This window comes from Zosterops lateralis (genome assembly GCF_965231275.1).
Source record: "Zosterops lateralis genome assembly, chromosome: Z".
In the NCBI taxonomy this organism is placed as follows: Eukaryota; Metazoa; Chordata; class Aves; order Passeriformes; family Zosteropidae; genus Zosterops; species Zosterops lateralis.
The window spans coordinates 38,935,722-38,963,356 of record NC_139800.1 but is presented as its reverse complement, the minus strand read 5'-3'; the positions used below and the strand labels follow the sequence as shown (position 1 = coordinate 38,963,356).

The 27,635-nt window shown below is 41.3% G+C and overlaps 2 protein-coding genes across 11 annotated transcripts in view; one reads left to right on the top strand and one right to left on the bottom strand.

The window, feature by feature from the left end:
• Positions 1-13,801, bottom strand: part of AOPEP (aminopeptidase O (putative)) — a gene marked incomplete at its 3' end in the record, with an annotated part of 188,651 nt that extends 174,850 nt beyond the window's left edge. For 8 of the 9 annotated variants that reach the window (XR_014592548.1, XM_083884198.1, XM_083884202.1 and 5 more), the window contains exons 1-2: positions 13,759-13,801; positions 5,277-6,230 (exon numbers count right to left, since the gene is read on the bottom strand). Coding sequence is in view for 8 of the 9 variants with exons in the window: in XM_083884198.1 (XP_083740324.1) it covers positions 5,277-6,088 (812 nt within the window). Of the gene's footprint in view, positions 1-5,276; positions 6,231-13,203; positions 13,310-13,758 lie in introns of those variants that run through there. The other variant, XM_083884199.1, reaches the window with a different exon arrangement.
• Positions 13,802-13,865: 64 nt separating this feature from the next.
• Positions 13,866-26,604, top strand: LOC310922776 (uncharacterized protein). 2 transcript variants are annotated; one of them, XM_083883582.1, is made up of 2 exons: positions 13,866-14,424; positions 24,819-26,604. In XM_083883582.1, the coding sequence occupies exons 1-2, from the start codon at positions 14,403-14,405 to the stop codon at positions 25,181-25,183; spliced, it is 387 nt and encodes a 128-aa protein (XP_083739708.1). In that variant the 5' UTR covers positions 13,866-14,402; the 3' UTR covers positions 25,184-26,604. The 2 variants fall into 2 exon arrangements, with proteins under 2 accessions (XP_083739708.1, XP_083739707.1); XM_083883581.1 differs by having other exon boundaries at positions 24,802-26,604.
• The last annotated feature ends 1,031 nt before the right edge of the window (positions 26,605-27,635 follow it).

The window sequence follows — 27,635 nt, the reverse complement described above, 5'->3', positions numbered from 1 at the left end:
CAAAACAACTGGCTTTTCTCCTGTAAAAACAAGGAGTGCATGGTAGTGAGTTCACAGGAAAAAATTAAGAACTTGTTTTTTCATCTTCCAGGAAGACCTGTTTCCTCCTAGTAATGTTAGTCTAAGAGCTACTGGGCTTATTATTTACCCTAAAACACATGTGCTGGGAAGGCATGAAAAAGTGACTTCTAATTCAGGAAAACTTTATCAAAATACACAGGTTTATAAAGAGATCCTAGTAGAGGAAAGGTGGGATTAGTGATTACTGCTACACACATTTTCCCAATGATTTGCCATGCAGTGTGAAGGCTGTTTTGCCAGGTGCCGTTGGTACAATCCACTCTAGGAGCGGTATAGGATATCTTCATATTCTGTAGAGGGAAATGTCACCGTAACAGAGAAAACTGGCTGGCAGAATAATGCTAGACTAAATGCTACAATGCTGTGTTAAATACCATATAGATTTTACAATGAATAGATGCTACCAGGAACATTAATGTCACCTGGTCTCACAGAGCACTTTTACCTGCAGACCATAACATATTTTACAGATAATGTCCATACCATTTTGCAGATAGTGCTAGCACTCAAGCTGCTCCTACAGGCTTAGTTTTAAGCCCTCTGGTCCAGTAGCATTTTTTTTCCCTACAGCATTTTGAGGCTAAAATACACATACAGGAAGGTCACAAGTCTCTACCATAAAAGCCTAAGTAAAAAGCGAGTTAGATAAATGGAGAAAGATCAGTCAAGTATATAATCTGTTCTGCAGAACTAGGATTTCTTTCCACTCCTCATGCATTTTAATATAATTTTTGTCCAGGTATACTTATTAGCTTCATTATTTCACACCTAAATATACCCAATCATGTCGGTCTGCTAAAAAAATAGTAATGAAACACACAAGTTCTAATTTTTTAAAGGAAACTATCAGAAGAACAATTACACCAGTCTTTAATTAGATATTTGTTATATTTCTTTTAAAGTGGTAATTTCTTTTTAGAGCATTGATAATAGTGCAGTGTTACTTCACCACATCCACTGCGGCTGACAATTGTCTTTGTTTGGGATCAGGTACACAATTTGAGCACATAAGAGGACCAGAAATGTAATTCTTATTATTTTGATCCAGAAAAATAACCAGCTAACATAAGCACACGACAAAATATCAAATACAAATAAGGAGGTTTAGGCTGCTTTTGTCAATTGATACGCCCATTTGCCCTTTTTTAATCATTTACCTCTACCCCTCCTAGCAGGAAACTTCATAGCTCTTTTCCTCTTTCTACTACCTATCCCCTTCACCTCTGGTCTTTAACTTTTAATGGTCTTGAAATACTCAAATCATCTAATTGTGCACTACTTATGCCAACCATAATCTTTGCCAAGGTAAGTTTCAAGAGTTAAGGACATTTCAAGCAGCAAAAGAAAGATAAGCAGAGACATTATCAGAGTATTTCTCTAATTACTTGTTACACTGGAAGAACAAACATCCACAAAACATTCACAAAACACAGGAGTGACATCTCTGGTCACTCCTCTGGACAATTATAAAAAAATAAACAAAAAAAAAGCAAACCCTGAGTACAAAATGAATGGATTTGATATTGCTGGAAATGTAGAGGGCAACAAAAAGCATTTGTAAAAAGTTTAAATTATCTCCTCTGAGTCAGTTATCCTAACTAAAAGGAAGACCATGAGAAATATGGGTAAATATTCACAAGCAAAAAGCCATCCAGACTATTGAAGAAATCAAGTACTAGTTGTGGTAATGTTTGATTTTGCCCCAAGAGGAGACTAGGGACTGTCTGTTGTTCAGTAATCTCTCTGATGAAAATCTGATTAATGCAATTGTAACTCATCAGTAGTCCACATATCTTTACAACACAACAAAATCAGTTCAAATCACCTCTTGGCAGATCTCCCTCTCGCATGTAAGTCTATTCACTATAATAATGCATTAACACTATCTTTAAGCTAGTAATAATGTTCAGTTGATAATCTGTTTTCTTAACAGGAATCTGCAAGCCTTGAGATACCTGCCATCAAACACCTGAAACATACTCTAAGGCTCACTCATGTCAATCTGCTTTGCCTAATGTCTAAGGCTTTATCAGGGGAAATGTCCAGCTCAGAAACTCTATCCCTTTCCTGTATCTGTAAAATTACATTCCCTATTTCTGCAAAGGTTGTCTGCATTTAGGGATGTGAGGGTGCACTCTCCCTTAACTACAAGGCCAATCCCTGTAAAAGTACTGCTCTTTGCAGCTGTTCCTTACTTTAAATTACATCGATGAAGCAGCAGGATTTTTTGGTATCTAAATCACATGAACTTTTCTAGTCTGCCTTATCAATTTACATATCTGCAAGGTGCCAGTGACTGCCATCAGATTTCATGAGAGCAGGTATTCTTGTTTACATTTTACTGTTGAAAAAAACCACCAGTCAACAATATTCATGTTTCTTATTGTCTTCCTTGTAATTAGGACACATAATTCAGAGGAGAGAATTTTAATTTTAATTTTTTACAACATTTGTTTGTTGGCTTCCACATTTCAGGAATATCAAATCCATTCATTTTGTACTCAGGGTTTGCCTACTTTTCTTGTTTGGTTTTGGTTCAGTTTTTTGGGTTTTTCATTTGTTTATGCTTGTTTTTTGTGGCTTGGGTTTTTTTGTTTTACTTTTCTATTCTATCCCTATCATTTGTCAGTCTTTAGAAGTCAATGCATATCACATGAATAATCCAACAAACTTCAAAATGTTTTGCTAATTGCTCAAATATTTATATTACCATGTTCCCATTACTGGGAACAAAAATAAACAAAATACCCGTAGAGATTCCCCACAGCTGAGGATTGCCTCTTAGAATTTTGTCGGTCACCTACCAGGGTTCTGGACTACCTTATTCTACCAAACCTTGCCTATGAGGAAAACCAAATTTTTTCCCTTCCTCCATTTCTAGCTTCTAAGAGGACAGAACAATGCTAATTCATGCCACATCTTCTAATTTGTAGTAAATAACTCTACCTTCCAAACTAACCTCAGCAGTATTTTCCAAACACATCTTATTCTCTTCTATTCTTTTTCCACCTCTCCTTACTTTCAATTAGATTATCTTCCTAATATGCCTTATGGCCCAGCTGTACACACACCTGTCATCATACCAGTGATGGAAGGAACCAGCATCCAAGTTTAGAGGGGGGGGGGTCAAAAGTGTCCCTTTCATCAAGTGTATTTTGTTAGGCTTCCTGGTCATTCCTTTATACTTTCCCTCTTTCCATTAGCACAAGGCAGCTCAGTGGTTGCCTTTTTGTTTGGCCCCAAAAGCTCAGACAGGGAAATCTGAAATTCTATGTGTTCAATTCCTCTATCAAAAATAGGAGTGTGTCCTGCTGTGATAACATGTTTGTATACATGTGTTTGATCTTGCCTAAACTCATCCTACAAAGCTTTGTTTCAGCTGGGGTTTTTTCTGTATTATAATACATCATTCTTTAAAACAAATAAAATAGAAGTCTTGATAAAACTGTGCATAGGCTAAATTGCAAACCATTGTACTAGTGTTAAATTACAGGAAACAGTGGAAGTGGTTACATAATATGTGTACTTTGTTATTTAGTTCTCTTCAAGGCTGGAATCACAGTATGGACTCCTTTGGCAAAGGATTTGACATCTGAAAAAAAAAGGCACCGGATACATAATTTGGAACAATTTGAAGAGTCCTCCTATGGCATTATGAGATTTACCACTGTTTATGGGCTCATCACATAGAATTTGATTTTAAAAAGATACCAAGAAAGATTCTAATGACTGCACTATGAAAACTTATTTTCTGACAGGCATTAGTTTTTGGAATACCTACACAGGCCTGATAATAAATCAGTTTTAATAAATCAGTAAATCTGAGAATAAATCCATCAAACTGCTGGATCCACACCAAGCCTGCGTTTTCTGCTCCATTTTTGATCATAAAATTCCATCCATTTGTTTACAACTGCCATGAAATGTCACTAAAGTAAAAACAATGCTTTAGAGTGAAAGGGTTATGAAGAGTCAAAACTGTTCATGATTTCGATGCTTAAAAAGAACATTCAAATGCTCAAAACACAGAGAGGAAGAGTCCTATACCAGCTGAGGGTTGCTAACATTAGTTAGTAGGGCAGGTAGATGCAGACACGTGATCATGGGCAATTGCTTTACCTTTGCATGCAGTCAGAATTTTCAGTTATAAGGGTACTATATTGAGTTAAATTTCCTAAATTCATACCAAAAACAACTCCTCAGGGAGTGAGGAAAGGAAGGCAAAGAAAAAATGAACATGACTGTGACATTTCTGGACTAGATGGTGCTTACAGATTAGTAGGAGAATTCCATAACTATCACAAATGCAATCAAAAGGCCTCATTTTCCTCACCAACTTAGATGCTAGTGAAAAGACTTAATTTATATGAATATAACTGAAATAAAAGGTAACCATATATCTTTTGAATGGGAAAGAAAAGTGACTATTCAATCAGGTCTAATTTGTTCTTTATCTTCCAACCTTTTTCCTGCTTTTTAGACATCATAAAGAAATAATAGCCATTAAAATCCACCTTTCAACATTGCAATAAAAAAATACAGTTGTAGAAGTCAAGAATGAATTGTAGTTTCCTTTCTATAAAGGGCTTATATTGAAGATTTCAGTACAATACCATGTCCTTTCCACTAACACTAGATAAAATGCCAATTCTTCTTTCAGTTTGCAGCTCATTTGCTATCATCAATGTTCTCAACATTATAGATGAAGATTTTGAAAGTTGATTATGAGAGACTAAACAGGAAAAGACCGTATTTCTAAGCTGATTACAATATTGATAAAGGACTAATTGTGAAGTAATTCTATTAAATGTTATATATATTGAACTTCATGCTGTGTAGGCCAGGAAGAAAAAAATAAAAAGTAACTTGTCACTCATACCTTTTCTTTCTCTAAATGATAATTCCCCATTCCCTGCACACACTCGTTGAAATACACACAAGTTATTTACTCCCACTCAGAAAAAGCAAACACAATCACTAAGACAGGCCTGAGATCTTCAAGTCCATAAGGGTTTCATGAGGAGAGAGACTATCTGTTCTTCTGCAGGAGAGCAAAAAGATTCAAACCAAGGATGAAATGAAAACTGTGGAAGGTGTACTCATTCTCTTCACAGTTCATCAGCAATCATATGATTCTCCATTCTTGCACCTATTTAAATTTATTGCATCCAAAGCGTTCAGAAACAGTTACATACCTGCCACTCTGGTCTGTAGTCCATGTAACAGATCTTCCCTCTGGTTTGGTTTTGTACCATATTCTTATCGCATGAGGAAAGTCTGCAGGAGTCTGAATTCCTAATTTCCTTATCTCCAAGCTCCAGGTGCTAGTATTAAACAGAAGCTCCCCACAGCCAGGTGCCTGGCTACAGTGAGAAAAATAGTGTAGCTGTTCCTTCCAGCGATCTGCAGGTAAAGTCACAAGTTCATGTATAATCCAATTCCTGAGATTTTCCAGCTTCTTTGAAACACCAGTTAGCTTGGCAGACCTTGTAAATTCTTCAATGCCTGACACAGCAGCAACATCTACCTCTTCAACCTTTAGCACAGATAAATCACAGCAATCCAATACCAGCAGAAAATCCTTGTTTCCATAATTCTCTGTGTTACAGCAGCCCTTTGAACTAGAAATCCCAGAAGCCTGTTCACTGTTGCTATGGTTACTATTTTCATCAGAAGTAGCTTCCTCTTCTTTACCACTAACAGTAAAATCATTGTATTCCGTTTTAGATGAAGAGGTACTCACATTTATCACAGGAATGTCGCAGGGTTCAGATGCCCCCATTTTACAGGTTTCATCAAACTCTGACTGGCAGCATTCTTCGCCAGCACTGCCGGTCTTCATGTACTGGCTTCCAGTCTCAAAGAACAAAACTATGCTGCCTTCAATAACTTTACTTTTAAAATCCACATCCAAGTTCAACACATAGTGCTTTACAAGCATGTAGCTAGTGTTTGCCATTAAGGGCAAGTCATCCTTCATGGGATCTAGCTGTGTCTCCATGTTCATCTATTGGGCAACAGTTTTACAAAGGCTTACACAATTCTGATATATGATGACTCCAGAAGGAGAATATTAAGTTTCCCAGTGCCAAAAATAATTTTAGATAGGATTACAATATCAAAACTGTAGTTTCTTCACTTCATGCACTCTAAAAAGAAAAAAAGAAAAGAAAGAAAGGAAATAATCTCACAACCATTTCTGAAATGCATTGATTCTAAATCTATTTAAAGTCCAGCTGCCTTTACTACAATAGTAGAGCTAAAGGGTGATTGTATCTCCACACAATGGCATCAGGCTAGAATGGCATCTGCTTGGCTTCAGGATTTGCTTCAAGGACCAGTGGCTGTCCTTTTCAGATAAGAATTCAAATGAAAGTATTTCTAGACAGCTTTTATAAACCAATAGAAACAACCAAATGTATCAAAAGACAGTGATATATTTCTGCTGGGATTTTAAATAGCAAGAGTAAATCTAAATCACTTCATAGGTCTTATATTTTTAGAGTAATAAATTCCTATATACAATGTTTGTCCACAGATGAATACTTTCCACATTAAAACTACTCTCATATCAGCACTTACAAGAAAATGAGCCAATTTACAAGGAGTACATTCCAAGTATTCCTTGGAGATTACTCAGGAAGATTTTTTTTAATCTATAATTAAATACTTAAGGTTTATAATTACATTTTGTAGTGGAAACTCAGAACACTCAGTACCTTACAGAGAAAAAAAAGTCTTTTCACTGGAAAGTATGTAAATAAATATAAAGGCACAAAAATATTAAAACGCACCAACATTTGTTGCAACAATAGGCAGAAGTTCATCACAAAATTATAATTACATGCATTCTCTGCTTTGCTATGACCATCAAGCCAAAGTCATGCACTTTTAGCCCACTGAAGTCCTTTCTATTTGCTTTCTCAATGAGTAATAGATACTAGAGGATGAAACACAGATAGTTCTCTCCCTAGCATTTCAGTGACACTCACCATGATAGGTCTGCTTCTAAGTGCCTTAAGAGGACAGATACTCCACTGTGACATTATTTCACAGTTTTACACCTCATCATAGACTTCACTGTCCAAAGCCAATTTTTATATAATTTTCCGAGTCAGCACAGAGGGGAACTCAGACTCTCCAAAGACTTGCTATATCTTTTTTGTACGAATCTATGGCATGCTATCAACCTACAATCGTTAAGTGACGCAGGGCAAGAAACTGTCCATACAGTTCTCTAAAGTAGTGTCACACAAAGCACAAAAACATAACAACATCTCCCCACCTCAGTGGCCTTCTACCTGTCAAAAAAAAAACCAAACTATTTCAGGGCTGTTGTTGAAGGGAAGCTGACAAAAACCTTCCTTTTAATTTTTAACAATCTTTCAGTACTTCTGCAAACATACCAGGGCAACAAGCTCACATCAGAAGGTTCTCTTTCACTGAAATAGCTCAGTAAATTCAGGCAACATGAGCAATGCATCTACGATGTCTGTATGTAATGCTGTGGACTGAATCTGACATTATCTGGATTTTTTTCTGATTACCAAAACCTCATGACTGCTGGCAGGTCAAGTAATTATTGGTGATAGAGAAAAGAAATAAAGTGACTTAGAGAGGAAAAACCTAACACCAAACTAACATTCAAACCTTGTTTGCACAAACACATTTTTAATTTGTAAATATTTAAAATATAAAACCAACACCTTTTATAAATGTGAGTACTATGCTATGCACACAATTGTAGGGAGGAGAGGCCAGCCTTGGGATAAGGCAATTAGGGAAGATTAAAATAAAGCAAAACAAAATCAAAAAACATGACAATGTAAGGTTATCCAGAATTTAGAACAACTGAGTAGAGACAGTTTAATACATATATGTGATAGTCATCTAATTAGGAGCTAGAAATATAATCTAAGGTTTCATTTGGGCTCAAAGCCATGTTACATAAAAATTAACTTGACATGAGATGAACAGATGCATTGCCATGAACAGCACTGCTAATTTTATGACATTGAAATACACGAATAAATGCTTGTGTCCCAGACAAAATGGGTATCTACTCCTCCTTCAGGCTCTGGTTGCCTTATCAAATACTGGAGACCTCAATCACCTTGGGAAATTATCAGTTTCATTCAAGAAGAAAAGACAGGAATGAACCATCTATTTGGATGCTGAAATAGTCAGTGGACACTTAAATAGACAGCCTTTTTATTATCAGGAAAAAGTAAAATATTAGAGCACTGAATGGAGGGCACACCTCTGTAGCAATGAAACAAATAACACAGGAATCACATTAAAGCAAACTCAAAATAGAGCCAAATGGAAAAAAAAAAGCAACCAAAAATGGCGAAGGAAGGGCACACTTCAGCAAAAGAGGAGGATAAAAATTGCAACAGAAGGTAATTAAAAGAGTTAAAAGGCAATGATTTTTTTCACAATTTTTTTTAAAAGCACCATTCTCAAAACACATAACTGAACAGGACAAATTTATTTATATGTATATATATATATATATATATTGCTTCATTTATTCCAAGTCTAGGTACCTTTAAATCAATAATGCTAGTTCAACAATTTTGTAAAACAACATACTGATCCTTTGTTTGAAAATTAGCATCTACACATACACTGTTCCTCATTGGTCCAACATGACTAAACCACAGAAATGATGTACACAGGAAGTATGTGTGCACTCACAGAAGAAAAAAGTTGTAATGACAGGTACTAGGGACTGGTGAGGAGGAAAAAGGTAGTTGTGCAACTATAAAATGCGTAAACCCCATGGTCTTCTTTGTATAGACTGTGATGTCTTTTCATATATACGTGATAATTTGGGTAGCTTAACTCAACAGCCTGTAAATAATGATTTTATTTATCATGTGATTCCAACTGCATTTGAATGAATGTAACTTTATGGTGTCTTTTCTTCAATCAAGACTTCCCAAAAAATGTAAACATATCATACTATTATTATCGCTCCAACATGAGCACTACTGCAGGTACTAAAATACAGCCTATCAAAATCCTAAGTAGAATCAATAGAAGCTGCAAGTCAAGCCTAGGTAAACAAAGGAAGGATTCTTTCCTACAAAGGAAGAATTCTTTCCTACACTTTTTGTGACAAATTGAGTACAGATTGAGATGGAGTGTAAAAAATTTAACTCCAAAACTGCGTACAATCATAAATTATGATTGTACATAAATTCAGTCTAGCATTTGTAATTCATTTTGTATTTCTTTTCATTTTTCCTTAACAGGTAGAGAACAAATTCTAATCATGGTGTTGATATAATACAGGAAACATGCCACCTCTCCTTCTGAAGCAAAACCCCTGCTGAAAACCTTGAAAGTTCTCTGCACATATTTGAGCTTTGTGTATGCAAAGAGTGCATCTTTTACTACTGCTTCATAAGTACTCTGTTCTGAGAAATACTCCTTGGATTTAGTATGATAAGTTCTTCTGTCTTACATATATTTCAAGGTACTAGCATCACAGAAAAGATTCATTATTTTTTACATCTTTTTTTGAAATACATCTCTTATTCAACATTGTTTCTGTAATATCTTTTGCTATATTATGCCCATAATATGAGTATCTGGTTCTCATTTCTGTGCAATTAATGCATTTCACCTTTAGAAAAGGAGGTTCACTAGCTGAACTCCAGGTGTGAAAAAAAAAAAAAAATTTAGAAATTCTAATGCTGCTACAAAGTCCTGGTGATCATTTCACAGTGTTTCACGTCATACTTCTTCCACAGAGATGTAAAAAATTACTAGTATATTTTAAAGATAGACCTTAAATTCAATGCATCTTTCTAATTAAATTTACTTTGTAAGTACATTTTGTAAGTAATAAAAGTAATAAAATTACAGGGAAAGCTGATTACTTGGTTATACGTTTTAATATTTTAGAAGATAGATGTTCACAAAAGAATAAACAGCAACACCAGATGGTGGCCAACATTAATAGAGTCAATCTTGATCACCAACACATAACACAGTTGCATAAAAGACATGAAGAATGGGAAACAGGAGAGATATGATCCTTCAAGGAATTGTATTAGTATAACATTGTTTCCACTCAATACAAAAAGCATCAGCCTGAATTAGAAACACAGGTCTCTGAAAGCAAATATGAGAAAAACGTTTCCAGTCAACATAAAATACGGTTGCAAAGTAGACAAGATTAAGCTTCCTAAAAATATCTATAGAAAAAAAAAGTTTACTTTTGACAGGCAATACACTGTAACTCATAGTCTCAGGTTTTACAGTTAAAATAAAAAAGGAAATAAGGAGATAGGGAAGAAGTTGGCAATATAATTCTGTCCAGTGAAAGTTGAGGGAAAAATCCCCAGGGACAGCTGAACTACCCAAAATACCCATTTCAAATGGTGAACCAGGAAGGGGACAAGAAGAACTGTTATACAAAGAAGTCTAGTTAAACTTGTAAACAGCACATTAAGAACTAGAGTGATCAGTTATGATACTTGATTTTAAAAATATTTCATTTTTCCAAGAAGCTGTTATTTTGAATGCCAGTAACTAAATACTCCAGTCTAACTCCACTCTACAAGTAATAATCCAGATATGAAAATTAGAAGACCCTCTGAAAAATGGTTTTCAGCAAGAAAACTTGCTGAAACATCCATCAGAGTCACTACCAGGTGGAAAAAAGTGAAAGGCTTACAAACTTAAACAAACCAACCAACCAACCCCCCTGGAAAAACAGAAGATGCGTGGTCACTAGAGATGACTTAATAATATAATGTCAGGAGCTAGAAACACACTATCAAGAATGCACTGGATTATCTACTCCCTTTCCAAGCGCACCCCTGGTTTCACTGCACTCCTACACCAGCCAGTGAAGTGCCGTCTTACATGCGACACTGTCATGGCTTACGTGACTGTGAAAGGCAGGCACAGAACACAGTCGCCTAACATAGTCCTGCATCTTATCATGAAGGTGTACACCAAGCATGAAGCATACATGAAATATGTCTTGTTTCAGAGCACAACAGCAGCTGTTGCTTTTCATGAATTTCCAAAATCTTAGAAAACAAAAATGAATGACAGAGAGGGCCGTATGGTAGAAGATCAAGTCTCCAACCAATCCAAGCAGTTACAGCTCTGTACTTGATATCTGCCAAGCCCTGGAAAACCCCTAACATGAAGGTGTTGCAAATATTTGAATACATAAACCGGTTAATGCCTTACAAACCATACTGTTATTTTTTACTGTGCAAAATCAGAGTCGCACAAATTCATACACAAATGCTGACACAAGTAGCAGGCATCAATCCCTAAGATGGTGCCCATTTCTAACTCAGTTTTGCACACCACACACAAACTCATTCACTGAAATAACAGTCCATTTAAGTAAATGCAAAGCAATTTACACAATTTGAGTTTTCTAGCAAACTAAGGACAGTCAGATGAACCCCATCAATTTATGCTAAGCCTGTTTGAAGATATTTCTCCCAGCAGCTGATTCTGCTAGAATCATCTACTTTGATCAAGAGTCAACAAAGATAACTATTTCCATGCACAGCCACTCAAGCACATACCCTGGCACACGCACCTGAGCTGGTAATGTAAGTTAATATCCAGATCCACAAACAAGAATCTCATAACTAATGCTCTTTAAACTGCTTTCAAGGCAGCTTCTTTGAAATCCAGGTTTATACATTTCCCACACAATGTAAGACACTAAGATCTTACTAAGAATGCAGTTTTGATCATCAGCATGAACAATAATCTTACTCTTTAAATACCAAGTAATATGTATAGAATATTTTTGGTAATTACAAATTTTTTTCCCACACACACATAAGAACCAACACCTAACAGATCTTAAGCCTTAAGAGATCTTAAGGCAAGAATGGGTTCTACAGATGAAAGTAAGGCTTAAGCAAATTAACAGAAACACTTGCTCACGTTAAACTACACAACAATCCACAGAAGAGAGCTTACAAACCTCACTCTGTGTCACAAGAACAACAGTGCATTTTGTAATGAGGCTTTGATGTGAAAATTAATTCAATCACTGATATCCCTTGATAAAACAATTGGTACCATTCCAGAAGTCTCCTTTTAAGTCTGAAAACTATGGGAATAACGAGCATAATGGAAGACCTTCTTTATCAACTACATCAGCAAATTAGCAGTGAGGGAAATTTATTTCTATGAGCTGAAATTCTAAGCCAAGAAAGAAAACTTCATCTTTCAGCTTAAAAAAGAAGAGAAATACAAAAAAAAAAGAAGTCTCCTTCTACCCCTAAAATACTAATTCCCAAAGAAAAACACCCAAGACTGAAAAAGAGCATAACTTAAAATGGTAAAAGAGGTAGAAAGAGTATCCTGATACTGCCCTTAACCAATTTTTACTCCATTGACAATTATTTGTATCACAGTAATGACCAAATACCTAAAATAATTAAAGAGATCAAATATATGTTTTTACAGTTTTCTGCCCCCAAATATACCGTTACTTTGTCCATGGAAAAAATAAAACAAAACAAAACAAACAAACAAAAAAGAAACTACCAACCCTGCAAAAACAAACCCCATGACCAACATTTGCGTAAGGACAGAATTTTCCAATTTTTATTTTATAAGATAATTTCAAGGTGGGCCTGGGTAACTTGCCTAATCCTCCTTGAACAGGAACTAGATGATCTTCAGTGATCCCTCCAAAATGAGTGATTATATGGACATGCTGAACAGCATTGAAGAGGCACAGAACTACCTTGGATTTTACTTCCTTTCAAAATACACAAGGAAAGAGTGTGTGTGACTGACTTTCAGGACACAGAGCATGCACATCTGATGATATTCATACATAGGAAGCACCCAAATAAAATCAGTGCTGAAACAAAATAACTGTTTTCAGCTTAATGCAGCTGCTGTTAATGAATACCACCTACAACGTCAAACAATGAAATCTTTAAGGCTGGATTCAGAAAAAGCCTTTGGAATGTTGACACTGGCAAGCCACTTCAGCCACTTAACTAGACTTCTGCAATCTAAGCATTATCCCGAGTAAAGGAACGCACATACAACTAAACTGAAATGCTCGGATGAATTACACACCACCATTCAATAAGAAGGGTTTTCACCTACATGTTTCCAGTGTTAAAGAGGCCAATAAGTGGAACGGCTCATTAATCAGCTTTGAGAGGGTCGAACAGATCCACTGTTTGAAGTTCTTTCAGGACACCAGAAGCCCACAAGGCCATTGACCCTCTTGTGAAGGTGCGAGCTGCGTGAGAAAGGACAGCAGCGGCTGCCGGCCGCAGGCCCCACTGCTCTGCACTCTGCCCCTCTGCTGCTCCCCACGCTCTGGGTGCAGACATCTGGGGTACAACGAAAGGCCAGGACGGAAAGTTTTGTCACTTCCAGCAGCGTTTCCCTCAAGGAGGTGTGGCGGAGCGGCGGGAAGCGCTGCGGGACAGGGACGCCAGACCCGGGAATAGGGATGCCGGCCCCGGGAACAGGGACGCCGGCCCGCCCAGCCGAGCGCGGCGGGGCCCGGGCGGAAGCCCGGGGCAGAGGGGCTACGGACAGGGAAGGAACACTCACAGCGGCGGCACTGCCCCGCCTGCACGCCGGCTCCCGGGGCTCCCAGCCCCGCCAGGCGCCCGAGCGGCTCCCGCTGCCCTCGTTGCCGCCACCCACCTGTGCCCGGCGCCGCGCCCGCCTCACTTCCCTTCCCCTCCCCTCCCGCCCCGGCGGCGCCCGCGGATGAGCTCACCCGCCCCGCCCCTCCGCCGGCCCGGCCCGGCCCGGCGCCTCTGCGGGCTGCAGAGCTGTGCTCGCCTCCCCAGCTAGAGGCTGATGTGCTGGATTACAAGTTGCTCATCAGCCGGCAATGCCCCGGTGGCCAGGAGGGCCAGGGGCGTCGAGGGAGGTGATGCCATCCGTCTGCTCGGCCCCGGTGAGGCACGTCTGGAGTGTTTTGTTTTGGGCCCCTCAGGACAAGACAGACAAGGAGCTAAATGAACAGGGTCCAGCAGAGGATCTCAAAGATGATTTGGGGTCTGGAGCATCTCTTTTATGAGAAGAGAGTGCAGGAGCCTGTTTGGAGAAGACTGAGAGGGGAATCTCAGCAATACACACAAATATCTCAGAAGTGGGTGCCGAGAGGGTGTGCCAGACTCTCCAGTGGTGCCCAGACACAGGAAGAGGACCAGTGGCCATAAAGATAAGAAATTTCACTTCCGCATAAGGAAGAACTTCTTTTAAATTGGAGGCGGCAGAGCACCGGGACAGGCCGCGCAATTCCCAAGCTTTCCCTCTGGAGATGCTCAAACCCCAGGCGGATGTGTTCCCATGTAACCCGCTGTAAGTGACCCTACCTGGGTTGCGGGGGATTGGACTGGATCGTCTCCAGAGGTCCCTTCCAACCCTGACTATTCTGTGGTTCTGTGAATGTGCCTCTCCCCAGCTGTGAGGGAAGAGGAGCAGTGCAGGAGCTGTACTGGTGCAGGTGCTGCTGGTGGTGTCCAGTGCCAGGATTGCCCAGCCATTTGTACCAGCCCTGTGGGCACCTTGAAATACCCACCTGGAGACACACACTTGTTGTTTGCACAATGAGGTGGGGCCCTGTCACTGACCTGCAAGGCAGCCAAAATCCCAGTAGTCTCTGCTTAGAGCATAAATAAAAGCATTTATTTTTACATCATATCTGTGATTAGAGACTTCATTTAGATTGGCAATGAATGATTAAGCTCTTAGAGCAGTTCATCACTGATAAGCTGGTTCCGTGTGACAGGGCTGGCTGGGTGCAGGCTCCCAGGCAAGCCAAGGATGCACCTCAGTGAGAACCTGTTCTGTTACTTCCGGTAGTAAAATGAAGAGCCATGAAACATTTCCAGTGATTTTGAGCACTGAAGCAACCCCATGAACATTTAATTACTTATGCAACATGGAAAGCCACTGACAGCAAAAATTGGGAGTCTTTCCCAGAGCTTCCACTTGCATTTTCTAGGGCATTTTCAGGAGTGGTGGGAAATTTGGATTCAGATCCTTGCTAATCAGCAGAAATAGTAAACAAATTTCTGTCCCACCAAGCAATTGCTGTTATCCTTGGATTACAGGGACTTTCTGTTCCCACTGGATAAATTATACTAGGCAGGGAATTTGGGAAGGTAGTTTGAAAATCATCCTGAGGAGAAGGATTTGGCTTAGTTTTGTGAATGTGTTGTCAGATGAAAAATTGTTTGCATCTGGTGGGCTAATACAATGCTTACTCTTCAAAAACCACTGGCCTGTGGGACCACACAGTGCTTATTCTGTAGGAACAACAACTGGAAAGTAACCAACTCAATTGTGCCAAATTTTACCAGTTCACCAGGTGGTCAGGTATGACTTTGGGGTTGCTGTCCACCAGGGACCCCCAAAGAGACCCCCAGTACAGAAGAATGCATGCACAGAGGGGAAAGAGCATATGTCAGGGATTTCAGGGAAATCATTATCAATGTATGTTTATTCCTGGAAAATAAATGTGTATGTAAAGAATAGTATACAAACAGGAACTTCTTCTGTACTCAGCATGCACGAGTTCAGTTTGAGAAGATCTAAGATATGGAGATACATATATATAGATATAAACAATTAAATTACACAATACTTTGTAAATACTAGAAAAGGAAGGTATTTTTTTTTCTGATTGGGAAAATAGACTGTAGGCTTAACCAAATGCTGCACTACAGCAGCATTTGAGGGGTTTTTTTTGAGGATGCACTATATGGTTCGAGTTTCCTACTGATGTAATAGTAATGTACAGAGCTCTTTAATTTAACTGCAGTTTGTTAAAGATCTGTAGATTGTCTTAATTGTTGACTGTTGTCCCTTTAGTTGCAAACATGACAGCTTTTCCTGAGAGAATGCACCATTATAGCCTAAAGAAAATAAACCAGAATATCATCATGAGAATAAACCAACCTGTTTATTGCTCTATATTTACCCAAAATCTACCTTTTTCCTGAAAAAAGGGCTGTTCTCTGACAAATAGCATGTGTCCAGATGCATACGGCATGGCATGGCACATTGTTATTATCCTACCCATTTACAATAAATCACTCTGTATTGTTCTTGTCAAATGAACAATGGATAGCCTGATATTTTGAATATTGGAAGCTTGTTTTATTTGATATTAACCATAAGCCAAGTAGTTACCTGCTTGTGTTTCATTCATGAAATTTATTTGTAACTAAAAAGAAAGCTTAGTGTAAAAATACTACTGTGACTCTCACTAAACTAGATTACATACAGGTTGTTATTTTTATAACAGCTGTTATTTTTATAACAGCTTATTCGGGCAATATTTCAGGACTATTCATATGTAACACCTTTAACAATCATACTTAAGACAAGTCCTAAAAGAAAAAATACTGAAAGTAATTGCTGAATACTTTAAAAAAGAATTCATCATTAATTTTTGGTGCCAAACCTGACAGCAGTGGCAATTATTTGGAGCAGTTGCTCTATATAAGGAGTACTTGAAACATTGAGAAGAGAACAAAACTCAGTCTAACAAGTGGTATCTAGACTGTTCACTGTCACGACCCACTCAGGCCTCCCGATGGATCTTCAAGGGCCGCGACCTTCCCTGGCGAACCGCCCTTAGCAAGGCAGCCCCAGCCCAGGTAGCACGGGCACCTCAGGGAAGTGATTTCAGCTCTTTTGTGAGGTGGAGCCTGGCAGCTCTTTCCAGGCTGTGCTGCTGATGCAGCTCCTTGAAGCAGGTCTCAGGCAGCGCTGAAGAATGACAGGAGCCAGGAGTGATCTTCAAGGATCTTCTTTATTCAGGAACTCGAAGGCTCGAAGCTGCTGGGATTTATACACCTGGGGAGGGGGCGGGGTATCACATAACAACTAATGGGGTATAGTTTGGAAACTTTCTAACAAATGAGGTTGAGAATTGAAACTTTTAACCAATCGGGGGGAAACTAATAAACAAATTAGGGGATCAAAACTGAGCCAATAGGAAGGGGGAACTGCAGAACCATAACAACCAATCATAGAACAGCAATTAACATAAACTCCTTCAAACACTTCTGGCCCTCCAAGGGAGGGCTGGGCGCACCACTCTATCTAAGTCCTTTTCAGGGGTACAGTCCTCTACAACTCCCCCTTTCTTATTTATTAAAAAGACATGGCTGGAGAATTTCTCCAGGTATTTAATTGTGCAACCCAAAATGATTATAACAATCAACATAATGATGAAAACCCAAAAAAGACTATTCACAACAGTCGCTGCCCAGCCTCTAAGTCCCCAGTTTCTGAAGGGATTGTCCGACCAATTGTCCTGTTGTTTCTCCCTTTTTAATTCCTGGACCGCCCCCTGGATCGCCTTTATTTTTGTCTGGATGCTCTCTCCATGGCTGGATAGATTAAAGCAGCACAGTCCTTCAAACTCCTCGCAGCCGTGTCCATGTGCCAAGAGTAAAAAGTCTATGGCGACCCGGTTCTGAAGGGTGGCCTTTCTGGTGGTCTCTTTGTCTTCAAGGAGGTCACTTAAGACAGCAGTGGTTAGATTTGCTTGTTTTCCAAGCCAGCACTCTAGGTGGGACAGCTCGCCTAATGCCTTGGCTGCTGCCATCCAAGGTAGAAAGATTGACATGAGAACTTGATTTTGCCTCGACCAATCCATAATTTGGCTGTCACAATCATCTTTTAGAGTTTCCAATTGTCTTTGTTTTCGGGTTTGATTAACCTTTTTATTTTGCCAATCGTGTACCATAGTGGTGTTTGGTGTCAAAATTGTTAATTTTCCTAGAGTGCACGGACCTCCTTGAAGATGTGCAGGTATTCCTGCCCATACCGTATCTCCACAAATCAAAAACACTCCTTTTGGGAGTACTCTGGGTTGATGAGTGGACATGGATACTATGTGAGAGGTGTAATTGCACCAATTTTCTCTTATATAAATTTTGTTATTTGGGGAAACATCCAATCTATAAATTGGTTTTTGTAGTTCTCTCAGAGCCAAATCTTTTTTACCTCTCCAGTAGAAGAAGTTTACACAATAAGTCGCTTTGGAGGACCCCAGAAGATTCAATTCCTGGGGCTCCTCTGTTGCATGTGGCAAAATTCCTGTCCACTCATCCCAGGTGTCAACCGGGTTGGGCAGTTTCCCTGTGAATGGGTATTCATGTCCCTGTAGTGGGACCCCCACCAGGCATGATGACAAGGAGTTTTGGGCGTCACCCATGGACAGGCACATGCTCTGTTGTTTGAGAGCTTTGGCGAGAGTCACCCAGACGTTCTCCTTTGGTTGGTTAACAATCCAAGCATCCCTGGGTGTGATCAGAAGGAGCATCCAGATTCCGACAGGCATCCAGGTGGTGGCTGTCATGCGATCTATTCCTATTTCTGGGCGTTTTTTGCAACTGTTTCCAATTCTGTAAAGAAATCAAGATAAAATAAGTATTCAAATAAACATCACCGTTCATGCAACTCCCCTTTCTAAACTTAAAGTCTAAAATTTGGCAAGACTAACGAGGGTAAGGGAGAAGGATAGCAGAGGGGAAGGGTTGAGGGGAGAGGGATAGCAGGCAAATTATGCCCTGAGTGTCACAGTCTCTTTAGGCTGTCTTCTTTGGTGTCCTGAGTAATTTCTTTTCCGGCGTGTCTTTTGCTGTTTGTAGCCTGGTGACTGGCTGGTGTGTCGTCTTTGCTGATCATAGTTTCCTTTTTCTCCTCTTCCATGCTGCTGTTTCTGGAGACTTTTTTACTGCTGTGGAGATCTTTGCAACACTTGGATCATTATCAATATCATCATTGGTCAAGGGTCCAATATAAGGTTTTTTATTTTTGGCTGAGAGCCATTTGGGACCTGATGGGGTTGACACGCAAGCATACCCTCTCCCCCAGGTAATCAGTTGATGAGGTCCAGATATCTGATGTGATTCTGGGTCCTTAATCAACACAGGCGGTTTTTCAGTGAGCTTTGCTCGGGCCGAATTTGAAAAGTGCCTGATTACGGGGGGTGTTAGGCTCTGTGGCCGAACAATTTAAGAAATTTATAACATACAAGGCCTTACAATGGGTCTCTCAATGGGAGACAACACTTCTGTACCTCCCCACTGTTGATTAAGAACTCTCTTGATTGTTTGGTGGGTTCTCTCAACAATTGATTGCCCCGTTGGAGAGTGTGGTATACCCGTGTCGTGTTGAATGCCCCACTCTTGAAAAAAGGTCTTTAATTGCTTTGAAGCGTATGCAGGCCCATTATCAGTTTTTACCTTCTTGCGGACTCCCAGTGCAGCAAAGGCTAAATGGAAATGTCTTTTCACAAATGTGGTGTTCTCCCCCGCATGAGCTGAAGCAAAGACGGCCTCTGAAAATGTGTCTACTGACACATGAATGTATTTCTGTCTACCAAAGGCTGGAAAGTGGGTGACATCTGTTTGCCACAGCTCATTAGTGTTCAGTCCCCTGGGATTAACTCCTCTATCGAGGAAGGGGACCTGGAGGCCTGGCATTGTGGACATGATCCCACCACTGCTTTGGCTTGTTCCCGGGTAATGTGGAACATTTGGGTCAAAGCATGAACATTTTGGTAGTAAAATTGGTGGGACAATTTGGCTTGCTGAAAAATGTCCGGCAGATTGGGTGTCTGTGCTGCCATTGCCAAGGCGTCTGCTCTCCTGTTTCCTTCTACATTGGCACCTGGAAGGTCAGTGTGTGATCTCATGTGCATGATATGAAACGACTGCTTCCTGTGGGAGATAAGAAAGACCAGCTTAGAAAGCAGTGAGTGTAAGTTTCTGTTGGACACCTCCTTTAAGCAAGAATGTTCTGCCCGCATAGCTACACCTGCAACATATGCTGAATCCGTTACCAGATTAAAAGGTTAGTCTTTGAATTTCTCGAAAGCTCTGACTATGGCGGCAAGTTTGGCAATTTGTGGGGACCCTTCCACCACGCGGACATCAGACTCCCACTTCTGAATCCGGGGATCTTTCCAAGTCATCACTGACTTGTGAGAAGATCCTGAGCCGTCAGTGAAAACAGTCACAGCTTCCAGGGGAATTTTGCTTTGGACAAATTTGGGAATCAGATTAAAATTAGTTTTAAATAATTTGTGGCCGGGATAATGAATGGAGAGTTTTCCTGGGTAGCTATCAAGGGAGAACTGGAGGTTGTCGTTGTGTTGGAGCAGAAATTCCAGCTCCTCAGCTGTGGCCAATGAAACATATATGCACGAAAAATCACACCCTGCAAGGGAGCAGAGGCGTGACCTACCTTTGCGGATCACCGCCGCAATAATTTCTTGGGGGGTCGTGATGGTCTTGTGGGGTTGTGCGTGTTGAAAAATCCACTCAAGGATCAATAAAGGATCCTTGACCTGGCTGTCCCACTGAAAGATTAATCCATAAAAATGAGGTGCTTTACCTAGCACCGCATAAAAAAAAGATAAAGATGGGTCATACCTATGGGCTTGATGGGAGGACAAGGCTTCCTGGACTCTGGCAACTGCAGCTCGTGCCTCGTTCATCATGCTCCTGGGGGAATTGGGTGCGCTGTCTCCTCGCAGCAAATTGAAGAGCGGTGCTAGGTCTTCTGAGGAGATTCCCAGGAGAGGCCTCACCCAGTTGATGGATCCACAGAGTTGCTGCACTTTGTTGAGGGTCTTTGGGTTGGCGTTGATGATGATCTGTTGTGGAGTGACGGTTCTCTCGTGGACTCACAGTCCCAGGTAGTTCCAGGGAGATGTAAGCTGCACCTTGTCCGATTGAATTTCGAAGCCGTATGCTTTGATAGCATCCATGGTAGCTTTCAACACTTGATCTAAGTCAGTCCGGTCCTTTGTGCATACCAATACATCGTCCGTGTAGTGTAAGATCACTGCATCAGGGAACGCTGTCCTCACTGGGGATAAGATTTTGGCGACATACCATTGGCAAATTGAAGGTGAGTTTTTCATCCCCTGCGGCAGTACCAACCAATGGTACCTCTGGAGTGATGCTTGTCTGTTTGGTGATGGAATGGAGAAGGCAAACTTGGGCGGATCTGCTGGGTAGAGGGGAATTCCAAAGAAACAGTCTTTGATGTAAATGACGGCCAGAGGCCAATTCCTGGGAAGCATTACAGGGGAGGGCATCCCTGGCTGCAAGAGGCCAAAATCTTCCATTACCTCATTCACTTTTCGAAGGTCCTGCAACAGCCTCCGTTTATCTTTCCCTGGTTTTTTAATAACAAAAATTGGGGTGTTCCATGGGCTGTTTGAAGGGGCAATGTGCCCTTTTACCAATTGTTCTTCAACCAGGACCTGTAGCGCGCTTAATTTTTCTGTTGGTAGGGGCCACTGATCAACCCACACTGGTTGATCTTGTTTCCAGCGTAGCTTTATGGTGTTACAAAGAGCAATCCTCAGCGGCCCCCACTAAAAAGCCCTCGAATTGATGGTGAATGTGGCCCCCCATTGGGACAGGAAATCCCTTCCCCGCAAAGTGATTGGAGCCCTCACAACAAATGGCCTCACTGTGGCAACCTTGCCCTCAGGTCCACTGATGACAACATTTCTTTTGGCCCGCCAAGATGTTGCCACCCCTCCAATTCCTGAAATGAAGCCAGAGACTGGCTCCAGCTCCCAGTCTGGCGGCCACTCAGATTTTGCCACCAGAGTGACATCTGCGCCTGTGTCCATCATCCCCAGTCTCTTTATTTTATCCCCTTTTGAAAATAAAGTGCAGAAGTAGATGGGTTTCCGCGTTCCCATGATCTGGGTCCATAGCACCATAGGATTTTTAGGTACTATGTCTGGTATGTTCCTAGGTAGGAGAAAAGCCTGTGCAATGGGGACTCCTGCTGCTAGAAAGTATGGATAATCTAGGCACATGACTGAGATAAAAATTTCTTCCCCTGGCTCCAAAGTTTGGACTTCAGGGATCACTGTTAATTCAGATGGCTTGTGTAGCGGATTCCCTATTATTAAAATGTCAAAAGGTCCACTGAGTGGTGCTTTCTTCTCAGTACCAATCTGATAAATAGAGTCATTCTCGAATTGGATGGAGAGGTTGCTTACCAACTCACGCCGGGTTCCCACCTGAACCTGGGTGTAAAGGTCGTCTTCTTCTGCTGGGGGGGAACCTCCAACGCTGGGATCTTCTTGCCGTGAGGGAACTGGTCGTCTGTGGGCAAGGTCCGACAGTTGGTCTGCATCGGCGAGGTATTTGCTGTCGTCACGCAGCACTGTCTCGCGCTCGGCTTGCCGTTTCCCTGCTTCCACCACTGGTTGGGGTTGCTGGCAAGCCATTGATGGTCCCTTCTGTGGTCTGCAATAGTCTCTTTCTTTGGACATTCGGCAATGAAATGGCCGAAATCTCCACAGTTAAAACATCTTTGTCTGTCTTTGGCGGAAATGACCGCGAAAGCACCCAAAACACCTTGCGCGATGCCCTGTGCCACAGCCTGAGCCACAGTATTTTCAGTGGAATGGTGTTTGATACACACTTCTATCATTTGATCAATAGTTGGTTCTGGGTCGACAGGCAGGGCTCGAAGGATAGGCTTTGTGGTGGAGTTAGCATTTAAAAACGCCATTTTTACTAACATTTCCCTGCAGGCATCAGAACTTTCTAGCTGCTTTTCCAGAGCCACTTTGAGCCTGTCCACAAATTTCATGAATGACTCCTCCACTCCTTGTTTTATAGAAGTGAAACTCAACATTGGCACATTTTCATCAGGCACCAGAAGGAGAGACTCTTTTGCTGCATTTGATATTTCTCGTAAAGCCGAATCCGGGATATCAAATTGGTCTGTCGGCTTTAAATAATTTCCTTCTCCAGCAATTTGCTCTAATATTAAATTTGGTCTATCAATATCATTTTGATAAGTCATTGCTAGAGTCGCCAATCGTTTTTTCCAATTACATTCCCATAACATATATTCTGCTGGGGTTAATAAACATCCAATTATATTCCAGATACCATGAGGCAACAGCGTGTGTGCAGCAAAAGTGGCTTCCAACAAGTGCCTAAAGTACTGCGACCTACAGCCGTGCTCTTTGGCTGCTTTGTTAAGTTCTTTAAGTTCATTGAATGGCATGGCATGCCAGGTGACCCTGCGTGCTTGTCGCTTTCCTTGTCTCACCATAATTGGGAAAGCTGTGATCTTATTTGCACTCTCCCAGTCATTGTCCCTGATTGCCTCCTCTCTTGTTTTTGCCCAGTGGTCATCATACTCCATGTCTGTCAATGAGGACTTGCTGTTATCATCCTCTGAGGAGGGTATAGAAAGCTTAATATTTTTCCTGCACTGTCTCCGTTTGGGAGATCTTTTGGCCTTGTTAGTAGTTGAAGCCAAGATGGCTTCCTTCCGGTTTATGTCATTGGCACTTCCGATGTCAGGAGCCGGGGGTTGGGCCATGGGTGTGGCCTCTGTCCGGGGGGCGTGGTCAAGGGTGGGACTGTCTCGGGGGGCATAACCGGGGGTAGGGCCTACCGCGTCACAAGGGGAGGGACCCGTCGCGGTTACACCAATCGGCGCGATGGGGTGGGGATTGGGAAGAGGACCTGACACACCCACAACCTGAGATGATGTCACCGAGTAGTGGCCACCATTTTGAGGATTAAAGGCAGGAAAACTTGGAAAAAAAAACCAACCATGACCAAACAAATCAATTTGCTAGTAAGGACCTCAGTGAAAGCCATCAAAATAAAATAAAATAAAAAAAGACTGAGGTATCCAAGTTTCCCAAGTTTTAAAGATGTTTCATGCATATCAGCTTTTATACCCCCTTGTCCACTGTGCTTTCTTACTCAGCTTTTTGTTTCCTTTATAAAATTTATATACATTTATAACAGTACTTACTTACATACCACTGTTACTACCGTGAAGGTGCGTGGGAGATCCTTGCTGCCATCACACTCTTCCTGCTGCCTCTTTGTTAAACTCTTTCACTTGATACTAAGTGTGTCTGTTGTTTCTTTACATGGTAACTCTCTAAAATGCACCATGCCTCTTTCTCTGTGTTGGTAGAGCTTTTCGCTTAACTGGGTTTTAGGCTCTATCGTCACAAACAATAATTAACAGTGTAAGGCAAGCCATATGCCCAAAGAAATTTGAAAGCAGCCAACATCAAGTTTCAAACTATTACCAAAATTGGGCACACTCTTCATCAAATGCATCTTCAACATCAATTGTCAAATCTAGTCTTCAACTAATATTTAACAGCATAGTTTGCTGTGCCAACAAAGTGCCATACTGACATGTACCATTTCTTTTTGTGGCTCTTAAGAGGTCCTTTTTAAACACAGGCTCATACTATTCCTGAACAGCACAACCTCGTAGTGCAATTGAAATAGAATTTATATATAAGCTCCAATCTGCTTTGACTTCACAGGATGGAGAAAATACTAGTTACAAAATCACACTAATTACAAGATAATGGGCATAGTAATTAGCATTATCAACTATGCCAGTTAATGGCAATATTAGTTGCTCCAGAATACAATCTTCATGTCTTTTACTTCTTTGTAATTGGCATCTTGTGATCAATTAAAAGGCATGTAGGTATAGTTTGTTAATTGTGAACTGCAGAGGACTGTACCCCTGAAAAGGACTTAGAGTGGTGTGACCAGCCCTCCCTTGGAGGGCCACATGTGTTTGAAGGAGTTTATGTTAATTGCTGTTCTATGATTGGTTGTTATGGTTCTGCAGTTCTCCCTTTCTATTGGCTCAGTTTTGATCCCCTAATTTGTTTATTAGTTTTTCCCCTTGCACAGGTTCCTGCGTTGTAAGTTCAGCGGCTCCAGGACCCATGCCGGAAGAGGACTTCAGGGGTGCTCTAAAGCTGCCCTCTTTGTCCTCTCGGGAGCGCACCCGAAGGCTGCTTCTACTGAGAGGCACGAGACCAGCGGTAAATCCAAATTGTCCGGATGGACAGGACTTGATCACAACGCTCCACACAGGGGCGTTGCACCGAAGGCCTCGCTGCAGTGGTCTTCGTCCACTTGTGACTGCCCCACGTTGGGCACCACTCCGCGACGGGTGGCTGTTCGCCCAAGTGCTGCCGGCACTGGTCAGCCCTGACACCGCCACACCACGGGGGCCTTTTAGCCTGCCAAGCGGGACCACAGCTACGGCGTGAGCCACAAAGGAGAGACGGGACTCTTCAGGCTTAAGCGACAGAGGGGTTTATTCCTCTGGGCCGGTGCTCCGAAGAGATACCAGAACCCACTGTGCAGTCTCTTTTAACAGGGAGTGGTACACAAGGGGTGGGTAGAGCAAGGACCAATCACAGGGGTAAAGGGAGTGGCTCAACATATATCAATCATATAAACATCCAATAACTTAACTGAGGGGAGGGGGAGCCCCTGATCCCATCCAATCACCCTGGGCCTAGCCTAGAAGTTTCTAGGCGGGGGAGAGGCCTGCATGTGATGGACAGAACCAGGAGTTATATAACCAGATGACTGACATAAAACAAACTTTGGATAAACAACTTAGGGATGAACCAAGGGAGGGAAGGAGAGGGGGGAAACAGGGAAAAACCATTCAATAACTGTAATAACATTAACATTATAAAACAGCATAAATAACATAAGAGGAATCATTGGAAATTGCTCATGCACCTCCACAGGGGTATAAAAGCCGATATGAATGAAACATCTTTAAAACCTGGGAAACTTGGATACCTCAGTCTTTTTTATTTTATTTTGATGGCTTTCACTGAGGTCCTTACTAGCAAATTCTTGATTTGTTTGGTCATGGTTGGTTTTTTTTCCCTCAATGCTACATATTTAGGAAAAAGTAACTCTTAAAACTATCACGGGGTATCACAGAATGAATCAGGTTGAAAGGGACCGCAGTAGGTCCTGTGGTTCAGCCTCCTTGATTAAGAAGGGTCATCCTAGAGCACATGGCACAGGATTGCATCCAAGTGGTTCTTGAATATCTCCAGCAAGGGAAACTCCACAAACTCTCCAGGCAATCCGTTCCAGTGCCTGGTCACCTGCACAGTAAAGAAGTTCTTCCTCATGTTCAGGTGGAACTTCTTGAGCGGCAGTTTCTGCCCATTGCCTTTGTCCCATTGCTTGGCTTGTGAGCAGAGCCTGGCTCCATCCCCTTGACAACATCCCTTCAGATACTCACAGACACTGATGACATTCCCTCTCAGGCATCTCTTCTCTATGCTGAGCAGCCCAGCTCTCTCAGCCTTTTCTTGTTAGACTCTCCAGACCCTGGAACAACTCCGTAGTTCTTTTGTGGTCTCTCTCCAGGAGCTCCATGTCTCTCTTGTCCTGAGGAGCCAGAACTGGACACAGCACTCCAGATGTGCCTCACCTGGGCTGAGTAGAAGGACAGGATCACCCGCCTTGTCCTGCTGGCAGTTTTCTTCCTGATGTAGCCCACGACACCATTTGCCTTCTTGGTCACCAGATCACTCTGCTGGCTTGTGGACAGCTTGTCATCCACCAGGACCCCCAGGTCCTTCTCCACAGAGCTGCTTCCCAGCAGATCAGCCCCCAGCCTGTGCTGGTGCCTGGAGTTCATCCTCCCCACTGCAGGACCCTGCATTTGCCTTTGATGAATTTCAGATGGTTTATCTCTGCCCATCTCTCCAACCTAAGTTGTCAGGTATACTACTTGACATTAAAACTGGTGCATTTTCTTTCCCAGTTAAGAGAGATCAGATGGCCCTGCTGCAGCTAAGCTTTATCCACTTCAAAGGAAGCCCTTTCTGCTTTAATTGTTTCTGAAGCTGATGTTGGGAGGCACTGTCCCACGTTGTCAGTACATAAAGGGAGAGTTACCTGCAAGTGATTTCTGAAATATTCAAAATAAATGTGTTAAGTATACCATATGTGGAAGCCTGTAAAGCAATCAGCTTGAAGCTCCAGGAGAGATAGGGGAAAAAAATATATATACCTTGCCTGACTGCACATTTTGAAACAGTAAAAAGGAACATTAAAAAAAAATAAAAAATAATTTAATGCTGCGTTTTGTCTTAGCTGGATGCATAGAGCATTTGAACTTCTGGGTTTCCAGAGATACCTCTCACATGAAGTTACCTGTTTGGAAGCAAATATAAAGATAAAAATGGACTCCTGATCTTAGGATCAAGTTCCATGTGGATTCAATGACTACTGCTCATCACATTTAAGTATTAGTGTTAAAGCTGCTAATATAACATTTTCCATGGCTTTATTATCACAGGACTGTTGTGATCTAATTTAACTTGTGCTTTCCTAAAATAATTATTTCTTTTTTCCAGTCTATTATTTCAGATGCAATGATTCTTATCCTGCTGTGCAGATAAACGCCCCACATAATGGTTGTCTTAATTTAGCCTCATGCTTTGATACAAGTTTGGCCTGATCAGATCTTAATATAGTTTTAAATATTGGAGAAATAGACTGAAAAGTCTTGCCTTCAGAAAACCTTTTCTCAACAAGCACACGAAATTTATTTGTTGCCCCTGAGACTGTGGATTTCATTATGCTTAATGGAGAGATAGCTCATTCTGAATCCTCCCAGCTAGTACACCAAGGGGAAGTTGAATGGACTGAATCATCATTAAAAACTCCTGTTCACTCTCT